Source organism: Dipteris shenzhenensis, chromosome 12, assembly GCF_047967505.1.
Source record: "Dipteris shenzhenensis isolate YYH24624 ecotype China chromosome 12, Dip_SZ_1.0, whole genome shotgun sequence".
Lineage (NCBI taxonomy): Eukaryota > Viridiplantae > Streptophyta > Polypodiopsida > Gleicheniales > Dipteridaceae > Dipteris > Dipteris shenzhenensis.
In genome coordinates this window covers 45,502,743-45,514,726 of record NC_141607.1, presented here as the reverse complement: position 1 = coordinate 45,514,726, position 11,984 = coordinate 45,502,743, and the positions used below count along the sequence as shown (strand labels likewise).

Below are 11,984 nucleotides of genomic sequence, written 5' to 3'. Positions count from 1 at the left end.
CACACACACATACACACACACACACAGAGTACATGTATGCATGCATGCATATATATATATATATATATATATAGAGAGAGAGAGAGAGAGAGAGAGAGAGAGAGAGAGAGCGTTGTCAGTTTTAGTAAATAATGGGCCCTTTTAGTTTGTAGAAAGGGTCATAGTTGTTGTCTCTTCAGTATTTTTGTACATATAGGAGTTTTTAGAGGGCATGCCGTGTGGCACGCTTGTTCGTTGCTGGACATTCAAGCTCAATACACTTGTTTGGTATTTTCAAGCATCACCCTTGAATGGCTGCAAATGCAAGGACTGGATCTAGCTTTGGCCAGGCAAGATCAAGGGATCTACATGGATCCCATGTCTCTCTTCCTAGTAAGAGATAATTTTCTTTATCTTTCTTTCCTATTTTTATTATGCTTGCTAACTTGTTTCTTTGGATTACTACAGTTGATATTGTAGCATACTTTGTGCCAGATCATGGAGATTTTGTGGTTATTTGGAAATTTAGAGCACCACATCTTGAGCCCAAGTCGCACCCGTGTGCAACATCCTGTTTGTGGATCATTTGGAGCCTTGGATTTTCAAAGGCTAAAAAATTGGTTTTGGATCAATAGAGACCTCTTGGCTTCCTGATTCTCCCTCTATACGAGAATCTAGGAATTGACCCCACATAGATTTTGACACTGCTGTACAATCAAGGAAGTGATGATTGGCAGCTTGGGTGTGCATCCCAAGTGATTCAATATGGCCGTCCTAGTCATTAAAACCTATTTCCAGTGTTTGGCGGAGATTTGGGTAAACGTGGAGGAGATGTGAGCAATTTCGTCTGGTTTCTGGGATCTGAACATATACAGCTCCATTTTTTAAATCACTTCTGTCGCTCAGCTATTTGGACTCTGGAGAGTGCTGGCCAAGCATGATGGTGATCTAATTAAAGTTTCTGGAGCTTTGGGCAGTTGGTTCTCAAACTGACGCAAAACAGCAATCTGCTTAATGAAACTGGCTACTTTTTCAATTCAGGTGCACTTATAATAATCTACAGTTCCATATTCTAGTCTTACAAAGGTATATGTATACAGTTCCATTTGTCTTGTTGTCTTCTAACTTTGCATGGTGATTCCCTGACCACACAGGAATTTTTATTCTAAAAACTTGACCTGCAAATGATACATTTTGGGATTTGATTCATGATTATATGAGGATCCTTTCATTCAGATTTTCTTTAAACATTGGGGAAATTTGGGAGGAAGTTGCGGTAATAGCTCAATTTGGGACTCTGTGTTCCTATTGGCTACAAAAGGTTGGCCCATCAAAATTTGGGTGTGAAGATACTCTAGTGAGTGAACATGAACCAGTCGAGAATGCTCCTTTAGAGAAATCTAGGGGCCCTCACCACTTCCTCATAGTCCATATCTTCTAAGTCACCTCACCTGAAGTCCAAGATTAACTTTGAGGACTTCATGGCAAGTATGATAGAGCAGCAGAAACAAATGATGGAGAGGTAGATAGAAATGATGCAGCAATTTATGGAACAACAGCAGCCATTACTTTATCAGGTTGGCCAACTGACGTCAGCTTTGGAGCAGGGGGTAGATGGTGTGGAAAATGATTGCAGCACTGAGTTTGATTTGATAATGCTTTCACTCAGTTAAGAACTATAAGAAGGGTGTAAATTCAGTAAGGAACAGAGCAGAGCCTAAAGGAAAGGGTATTGCTAGGGATGAGCTGCCCATGGATTCGGAGCAGGTTGAGGCAAGCATGATTTCATGGCTGAAGCCTTCTCGGTCATATCTACGACAATCTACATCTATTTTTGTGAGAGTCCCCACTTGTAGTTCAGATAGTGGTCAAGCCGCCCATGGTACAACCCACGATGGCATACCTAATTCCTACAAGGTGTATACCAAGCATCCCTCAAGAAAGAAGAAAGACTCTCTCACCAACTTATGGCTTACAGTCATAGTAACCAAAAAATGCGTTTCATCAGGTTGAAACCTGGCGAAATGTTTCTACAAAAACAAAGCGAAACGTGGGATGGTTTTTTTTTGAAAAAATATATTTTTTCGACTTTTCTATTTGTTTTTTTTGTTGATTTGTTTTAAAAATATGGGTTGCCTTTTTTTGGGAAGGGGATGGAATTTTGTCTCTTGTATGTGTATGTGAATTTTTTGCATGTGTATGTATTTTGGCTTTGTTTATCATGTATGAGTGTGTTGGTGCGTAGACTGAGTGTATGTGCATGTTTGTGGTCCTCTCTTGTTTCAACTAACCTGGTGGAATCAGTGCGTGCTCATACGTACACACACACACACGCACACACTCCAAGCTTGTATGTGTGCACGTGATATCAGTAGACATATACTTTATATGCATATATCCAAGTCTCTCTCTCTCTCTCTCTCTCACACACACACACACACACGCACAGGCACATGCACACGCACACACTCTTACACTTTTTATGCATATATCCAACTCTCTCACAAACGTACACACACACACACACACACACACACAAAAACGTGTCTGGGAGTGGCCTACAAAAATAAAAAGATGTCTACTTGAGAATTGAGGGAAAGGATGAGTCATAGATAGTCTATGCATTGCTTATCCCTTTTTAGAGAAACTATTGAGCTATATTAAAATACTAATTACGGAAGTGTGTAAGTAGAACTTTTGTAAAATAGTGCAAAACAGAAAACACCAGTGTATTTTTTGAAATGCCACAGCGTGATCCTGTTCCTTCACAGCTAACAGCTCTTTCATGGTTGTAGCTGCCACATGCTGCTGTCCTGCCACGAGTTCTGAGGATGAAGCGTTGTGCTACTCATGTCTACATCGCCCATCATATTTATTTTGAGCAGCAACGGTCAAGGCATACCTTGTGGTCAGCAGCACTTTGCAGAGGAGCCCCTTATAACGTCAACATCCCACCTGTGAGTGTACATGACAAGGAAAAAATAGGTGGCACATATGCTGATCTGGCACGGAAGTTTTCCACACAGCAAGTACGACAATGTTTCGTAAAGAGTTTGCTATCTTCATAGTCAAGTTATGGACACCATCAGATCACTAATGTAATAAACTACTAATGTTAACTGGTTCACAGGCTGGACCTGCATATGGGTACACTGTTTCACAGTCCAGTGGCCCAGGAATGATTAGTAGTACGATTGGCAACTCCATGTCAGTTCCCGGTCTTTCAACAGGTGGTGGTGTTCCTTTTGAGGCAGGGGCTGGGACTGCCTCTGGGAGTGGAGTGAATGCTGCAGCTCATGCCCAGTACTTACAGGCTATGATGCAGCAAAATGGCTTTGCCTCCTTTCCCTTTCCATTCAATGGACCACCTGGCCAGGTGCGTATGTGGTTTTCATCTTCCTAAGGCAAATTTTGTTGGTTGAACTGTTGAAAAATTAGAAACTTCTGTTGAAAAATTTTAAGCTTTGTCATGTTTCTTTTAAGATGGTGTAGTTTATTTGTATTTTGACTCAATGTGGGTAGCACCTTCCTTGTCGCCAATTATTGGCTGAATATTGTGAAACCATATGTTGTACAATGTTGAATGTAGTCTGTCATTGTTTTGAGCTAATTAACGCTAGTCCATATTGCATCTTTGTTGCTAGTTTTGGCAGGTTACGTGGGCGTTCTGCTAATTTTGTTGGTCTTTGATGACTGATTGTATGCAATTCTGCAGGCAGCCCAATTTTTCAGCAGTTTCTATCCAGGACATTTAGTATCGCCACTTCCTCATCTTCAATCACTGGCCCAGCAAAGTTCCAATCTCTTGCCACCGCAGAAGCAAACACAAGGATTACACACATTGCCACACTCAAGTTTATCTCAGCTTCTACCAACACCATCACCTCCACAGCAGCAGCAGCAGCTGCAGCTACAGCTTGCTCCCCAGTCGCCCTCCAATTCCCAGCAGCAGAATCATCTGGGAACTCCAACACAGCATTTTGGAGCTCAGTCTGAGGAAGACAGCGCTTTAGGTGGTGAAAGTCACTCAACTGCAGAAAGCCGGTTGTCTGTCATGCAGAGAGGAATGTGTGGACGAGGCCCTTCTAACCTCCCAAATCTGAATATATGTCCTTCATCTTTGATGGTTACAACTAGTATACCTGCCTTACCCTCACATGAGCAGGATGTCTCCTTGGTCACCACTTTGGGAGCAAAACTGAGCAGCAAGTCCCAGCAGCAGTCTCACTTTCCCAGTCAACAGTCTGCATCTCTCTCTCCTTCAACACAACAGCAACAATTCATTTCTCAACACACTTTAGCTGGCTCTGGATTTCAGATGAAAGGCCTTGAGCCAGCAGTATCACAGGGATATTCTCCGATGGCTATGGCCAGTATGAATAGGGGCTCCATTGGTCCTGGTGCCTTGGGCCTTGTACCTGTTGGTTCTGCAATGGCAACCCAGGGTCATGTAATGTCAACCCAGGGTCATGCAATGCTGCAAGGCGTATCTGAGAATGCCAGAGTCCATGCTCAACAACAGCAGAGTTTTGTGGCTCATAATCAGCAATATGATCAAAGGACAATGCCTAGAGCTTCCATATCTTACAGTGAGGATGCTTTTGTGCCTAGCAGCAACAAAGGACGGGACTATGTAGAGGAAATGAAATCATCCATGAACCAAGGTGGGGGTGCTGCCCTAAATCCCGCAGGAGGAGATATTGAGGTTTCATCATCCTCTGTGCAGGGTCCTCTAACAAGTGGAGTTGGAGGGCCAATTGCTGCTCGATCGGCAAATAACGCAGGACGGGCATTAAATGTTGCAAATGCCACAGGAACTAGAAATCCCAGATCTGCTTCCCCTGTGCGAATTGGGCAAGTGCCTCATTTGCAGAATCAGACATCCAAGCAAGCTATGGGTCGCTCGAAAGCTGTCTCAGGAACAAATGTGACTCCAGCAAATACTCCTCCCTCTGCCTATGTGGAGATGAGTCCTCTGCCTGGGAACTACGGGAAAAATTCAGGCGCTGGGGTTTCTTTTCCTGGACAAATGGCTCCATGCAGCCCGGGTTTAAAGCAGGGCCAATCAGGCACAGGCAAAATTGGTCAAAGGAGCGCACAAGGGCCTGGAGTGCCCATAACCTCTGGTGTTTCACATCAAGCTGTGATAAATACAGCAATTGCTAAAAGTCAAATGCAGCAGGCCCGAAATAATCAGCATGGAACGTCTTCCATAGGCACACCTCCTCGGATGCCATCTTCAGTTTCTGTGCCTGTACTGCCAGCTGGAACCCTACCCTCATCTGCTTCACATTCGCCATCTGTTCTTAAGGCTTCTGGAGCCCCTGCTTCAAAAAATCCAGTGAATGGGAAAGGTACAGCTTCTATGACAAAATCAGGGACTGTCACTGTCAAGAGGTCACCTGGCAGTGGTCCTGCCATATCTTCTGTCATCAGCTCTGGACAAAACTTGTCAGGAAAAGGCCTGCAGCAGAAAAAGCAAGGCCAGCTACCGATGTCACAATTTTCACAGCAGCAGTCTACCATTCCAGCTCAGCAGCAACAGCTGGGAACCAAGCATCAGGGATACCATCAATCACCACAGCAAGGAATTCAGTACAAGCAATCTTTTACAGCACAGACACAGTACAGACCCCAGCTTTTCCCTCAGCAGCATCAGCAGTATTTGCAGCATTCCACATCTCAGCCACAAGCATTGCCTCAGCAGGTACAACAGCCTTCAACACACTATTTTCAGCAAAGCCCTCATAATTCTCCAGTCCAGCATGGTCATCCACTACAACATTCACGGAGTGATCAGCATCAATATTTTCAGCAACAACTGCAATCTGTCTCATCTTCTTCAACCGCGACGACAAACAATGGCTTTTCTCTTAGCCCCCCAAGTCTGACATTGGGAACTGGCATACCAGGGAATACAGTTATTAATCCAAGGTCGGATGGAGTTGATCAGTTTCAAGTGTCTGGTCCAAGAGGTAATCCCGCAAAAGCTGCATCCAGTGCTGCGAATCAAGTGGCTAGTGGTGGGGTTCTTAAAAACAATGCTACATTACATCCGTCAAGTGTAGCAATGTCAGGGCAACAAGTCAGCAGTCCCCACAGTGGCTCCCCGCATTATTTGCAGCTAGCTCCTGTCCTTGTGAAGCCCATAGAGCAGAAGGATTTACCTGGTAATTGAAGTCCTAATATATGTACATGTACAAAGTTGTGCAATGCATGCATTGTCTTCCTGCATGTTATTAGGATAGTGAGCAATGTTAATGTGTCTATTAGCTCGCGTTTGTGCGTTGGAGGTGAATCCATCTGTACCAAGTCTTAACTGTCTTTCCCATGTGCTCGCATAATCAAGATTATGGTATTGGAGTTTTTTTGCTTCATTGTAGTTTGTGCCATTGATCTTGGTCCCTCCGTTTACGATATATATCAGATGTATTTCCATGGCCATCATGATGCTTGCTATGTTCTGCAACATATGCTTGAAAGATTGGTTTATTGGAGTGATTTGCCTCCACCTGATTTCTGCTTTCAGAAGGCATGTGCTTCATTTCTTTCTTTCATATGTTTGCATTATAATTAGCATGATGTTGACGTGTTGCAGACGGTATTAACCGGGATGACATGAACAGTGTTCGACATCTGCCTTCTCCTTCACCTTCGCAGCCATCTGTTATCAGCAATGCTACATCTTCTTGACCTGATCTCTGGACTTGCAAACCTCCTAAAACAAATGGGAGAATCAAATGGAAACTTCCAAGCCCAACGAGGTTATATGCCCATGTCTGGCATGCAGTACTTTTACGATGAGTTGTTGAGATGCCACTGATATGGTAAAAAGAAGCTTCTTGGGTGCTATCGGGACCAGTCCGTGCTGGTATGCTACCAGCTTTCACAGAGATTGAGATATCTCATGGCTCAACTTCGTCAAACGTGGAAAAATTTAAAGATGCAAGCTGTTCCCACACAGAAGCACACATTTCTGTGATCAATATGGAAAATTTTAATTGCAAGCTGTTCTCACAGAGAAGCTCACATATCTAAATCACAGAAGCCAGGAGATGTGAGCATCAGGATATCTGTAAGAACTGTGCCGTTTTTGCATGTGTGGAATACTGGGACGTAAGGTCATCACGCCATGAATTTTATTATATTTGGCGTCCCTCCAAAGATTTATATCCAATGAGAGAGTACTGCAGACTTCAAAAAAGTAGGCGGATTCCTCTGGTGTGGCAGTTTGTGATCTTTCTCCGCCATACAAAGGGCTGTTTCTAGAGCTGTCTGTTATTCTGTACAATGTTCTGTTACAAGTTGTCAATGCCTGAATGGCATACTAGTTTTACACCCCTGCCACAACTGTAATTATGGTGGTGTAGAGTTTGGAGTTAAATCAATCTGTAGATCTTCCTCTGTATAGTCAGCCATTTCTAATTTTTGTGACCACTTTGAGGATCCTTCAAAATTGTAAGACACTTGTGGACACAGGAAATATTTCTGGGAATATTTGGGCTGTGCTGAGCAGGCAGGGCTGTCCGATCTCCTGTATTTCAATTTCAAATTGAGAATGAACCCCATGTAATGGAACTCTCTCTCTCTCTCTCTCTCTCTCTCTCTCTCTCTCTCTCTCTCTCTATCTATATATATATGATGCTGCTCTCTCTCTCTCGCTCTCTCTCTCTCTCTCTCTCTCTCTCTCTCTCCCCCTCCCTCCCTGGCCTGCCTGCCTGCATATGTATGTATGTATATATGCATACATATATACATACACATGCACGTACTCAGATCTACACATAGGTATTTACATACATACATCTCTCTCTCTCTCTCTCTCTCTCTCTCTCTCAGAGGAGGCACGTACTCAGATCTACACATAGGTATTTACATACATACATACAAATATATGCATGAACCTGCACGCGCACATGCTCTAAGAGAGAGAGAGAGAGAGAGTACTCAGATCTACACATAGGTATTCACATACATACATACAAATATATGCATGAACCTGCACGCTCATGCTCTAAGAGAGAGAGAGAGAGAGACAGAGAGAGAGAGAGAGAGAGAGGCACATACTCAGATCTACACATAGGTATTTACATATATACATACAAATATATGCATGAACCCACACGCACATATGCAGCTTGCATGCATGCAAGAGGGGTACACATTTAAAATTAATATAATTAGGATATGTACATATACGGAGCAAAATAACATGTATACTTATGAAGATGAGAACTTTAAATATATGGGATTTGAAGTGTGCTTGCTTGCACGTGTTACTTGGTTTTTAACAGAGTGTTTGCCTAGAAAACAAAAAGACGGAGTGAAGCAAAGGATTGGAGTATAGGACTAGAGAGCGTGCGCACATGCACACTTTATTTTATGGGAAAAATAATACTGCATATTATTTCATGGGGAACCGCAGAAGAGGTGAAAACCAATCAGAGTACAAAGTGAAAAATTGCAATGATGATCTCTTGGCAAAGGAGGCAAGAGTCTCGGATAAAAGCCTAACCTCAAGAAGAATTTCAAGAAAAGCATGAAAAAGAACAATTTCACCAATATTAAAATGAAGACGCTTGCGACCTTATGATTCTTGTGAATGGTAGTTGTAGCTTGAAATTTTGAAGCATCAGACTAAACATCAACTTCATAAGGGTGTGAAAGAGCTCTAAATCAAAAGAAACGAGTATTGAACCCGTGCTTTGCACAGGCAAAGATGCATTACCATCCTCAACCACTCCCCATTTGAAGGTGGATCTTTGATTCTTAAATTTTAGCCAAGTCTTAACCCATGGCTTTGAGACCTTCCATCTCTTCCTTTCATTCCATTAACCTTCCATCTCCTCCTCCTTACTGAAGGTGACCTTCGATCTCCTCCATTCCATTGACCTTCTAGCTCCTTAAGACGCCTCTTGTCTTTCCACCTCCTCCCCCCTCTAAGCCTCCATCCAAGAGCTCCTTCTTTGTGACACGTGGCAGGCTCTTCTCCTCCAAGCTGTCACGTGTCCTCTCCTTTTTTTTTTGGGGTGTCCGTGGTTAATAGGTTAAAGATTTCAGAACCTACACTTGGTAGTAGTATATCTTGTAAAAGCTTTGGCACATGAGACTTTGGGACATCCAAGCTCAAATCTTGCGCATTGAATGCATATCCTGTGGCCATATTCGCAACTGCATCTATGGGATAGTTGCATGAACCTCAGTGGGCATATATGCAACATTGAAACCGCTAGGAACAACAGGATTTGGAGGAGCAATAATAGGTGAATATCTATTTGTAGCAGCCATGTAGTTGCAAGTAGCTACAACAGTCTGTGCAAAATTTGGAACAACCAGGGTTCCTATTCTCCTAGTGCCTCTGATCGTGATAGGTTGCCTAGGTTGACAACTAGCCATGTGAAAAGTGTCAACAAAGGTAGTTAGTGCAAGTATGTTTGGTTTCCAAAGTTGCTTTCGATAGGGTTTAAGATCACTAATCTGCCATCGAGAGGCTCTAGCAATTCTTTCAAAGATGTGGAATGAAGCCTTAATCTCCTCTGGCTCTTTATTACGCATGCCCATAGACACACACACACGCACCCACGCACGTGCGCGTGCGCGCGCACACACACATAGAGAAACACAAAGAGAGAGAGAGAGAGAGAGAGAGAGAGAGAGAGAGAGAGAGAGAGAGAGAGATCCGCACATGCATTGCACAAGTTGAGAAGTTTTGTTTAGAGATGGGATTCCATGGAGGACACGTGAAACTTAAGGGGGACAAGAAAATTTCTTGGGTAACACAAAATATTAAACATAAATAAATAAATAATAAACAAATGTAAACATAAACATAAACATAAACACAAACACAAACACAAACACAAACACAAACACAAACACAAACACAAACACAAACACAAACACAAACACAAACACAAACACAAACACAAACACAAACACAAACACAAACACAAACACAAACATAAACATAAACATAAACCTAAATGTAAATAAAGGTATAAATAAATAAATAAACAAACAAACAAACAAACAAATAATTATAGATAGATAATATCCACATGTTGCAGTACACACAAGAGAAGTTGCTTTTAGATATGAGATTCTATGTAGGACATGTGAAACTTAAGGTGGATAAGAAAATGTCATAGGCAACATAAAATCTTCCTGACAAGGTGTTCGTGGGTGGAGTGAACGAAAGGACATTCTTATCAAATCACAATCTTGACAAGAAAAACATACATTATCTCATAGTAGCTTGGGTTGAGAATACTGGAAAGCTTTGTATAAATGAACTACCAATAAGGCTTCACATGCCTAAATAGCGACACTGAGAGCAAAAGCATAGCCAAAGCTCAATGCATTGATAAAATTGCATTGCCAAGGTCAAATGGACGAGATGTCTTATGAAATGTTCATGATGGCATAGGAAAAGATTATGCAGCTAATGGTGGTGAAAGCATGGGGGGAGTTACATGTTACGCATTACATGGTAATCCTATCACCATGGGAGTTACATGTTACGCATTACATGGCAATCCTATCACCATCGCAATCTTGTGCACTTGCTTTACTTAAAATTTTGTTACTAAAATGATGGTCTTTGCCAACGAAATGAGCTTCTCCTGAATAATGCCATACTAAGTGGGAGAATCACTTGAAAATGTTGGATGCATTTCGTAACCTTCTTTTAGAAAGCTACTCATAGGTACCCCAGTTACTCACAGGTACACCAAGTTAACTTAGTAGAGCACAAGATAGATTCAAACCTGAAAGCAAGCCAGTGGTGCAATGGTCGAGGCTTTTGGGAGTGGTGCAAGTAGAGGTACTAAAGGAGGTAACTAACTTGCTTCAAGCTAAATTTATTTTTCCAGTAAAAATTTGAGAGTGCCTTATGCTAGGAGCAATGTGATAACGGAACAACAATGCAAGAAGCAGAAACAGCCAGTCGTGCATCTTTCTTATCCAACAAGTGAGAAGATACATAATACAACGAGTATATCCACTGCTTTCCTGCTATGTGAGCCATCGTCTTATCTTACAATTCTTACCACACAACTCATGCACCAATTTTCATGTATTTTTGTCTTCGAGGGCAATGCCCCTGAACCCCCACCAAGGGGGACCTAATGCATGTCGTCGGCCGCCCTTAGAACCCCCTAGTGATGTCTTAGGGTGGCGTTGCCCTCCCTACCCCCCCTTCATGGAATGGGTATAAGCACTCCTGGGTCCAAAGCACGGCCAAAAAAACAATCTCTAAAAAAATATGAGGCTCCACATACAACAATCTCCCACTTGGAGACTGATAATAGTAACTCCACTGTTACTACACTTAAGTTCTTTGGATCTGGCTATCCCTCATATTGTTCCTCATTCTTGAAGACCAATTGAAATTGAGCGAGAGCTCAACTTCTCCTTGGTTACCACCTTAGTGAACATGTCTGTAGGATTCTGGCTAGTGTGTATCTTTTCCTACTTCAACTGTCCATCCTCTAAAACAGATTGGATGAAATGATATTTGAGCTGTATATGCTTGGTTCTTGAATGGAAGACTGAATTCTTTGCGAAATGAATAGCACTTAGCTGCAATTTTCTTGCTTCTTCCCAACTTCCTCCATAAACCTCTGTAACCAAATCATCTCTTTACTAGCCTCTGTAACTGCAACATATTCTTCTTTTGTTGTAGAAAGTGCAACAACCTTTTGCAACTTTGAAACCGAACTTACTGCTATTCCACCTACAGTGAAAACATGCCCAATAGTGCTCCTTCTTCCATCTTTATCACTTGCCATATCTGAATCAACATATCCTTGTAGAGAAATGCTTGAACCTTTAAACATAATGCAGGAGTAGTCGTACCTTTCAAATATATGAGATTCCACTTTACAACCATCCAATGTTCCTTCCTGGATTATTCATAAATCGGCTCACAACTCCCAGTGCATGTGCACTATCTGGCCTTGTGCATACCATTTCATACATCAAGCTAACAATTGGTTGCTGATGCA

The 11,984-nt window shown here is 42.3% G+C and overlaps 1 protein-coding gene across 5 annotated transcripts in view; it reads left to right on the top strand.

The window, feature by feature from the left end:
* Positions 1-7,571, top strand: part of LOC147896286 (uncharacterized) — a 15,145-nt gene extending 7,574 nt beyond the window's left edge. For 3 of the 5 annotated variants that reach the window (XM_087382176.1, XM_087382175.1, XM_087382178.1), the window contains 4 exons: positions 2,775-3,008; positions 3,110-3,355; positions 3,695-6,149; positions 6,578-7,571. In XM_087382176.1, the coding sequence (XP_087238302.1) occupies positions 2,775-3,008; positions 3,110-3,355; positions 3,695-6,149; positions 6,578-6,672 (3,030 nt within the window). In that variant the 3' untranslated portion in view covers positions 6,673-7,571. The remainder of the gene's footprint in view (positions 1-2,774; positions 3,009-3,109; positions 3,356-3,694; positions 6,150-6,577) is intronic. The other 2 variants (XM_087382177.1, XM_087382179.1) reach the window with 2 other exon arrangements.
* The last annotated feature ends 4,413 nt before the right edge of the window (positions 7,572-11,984 follow it).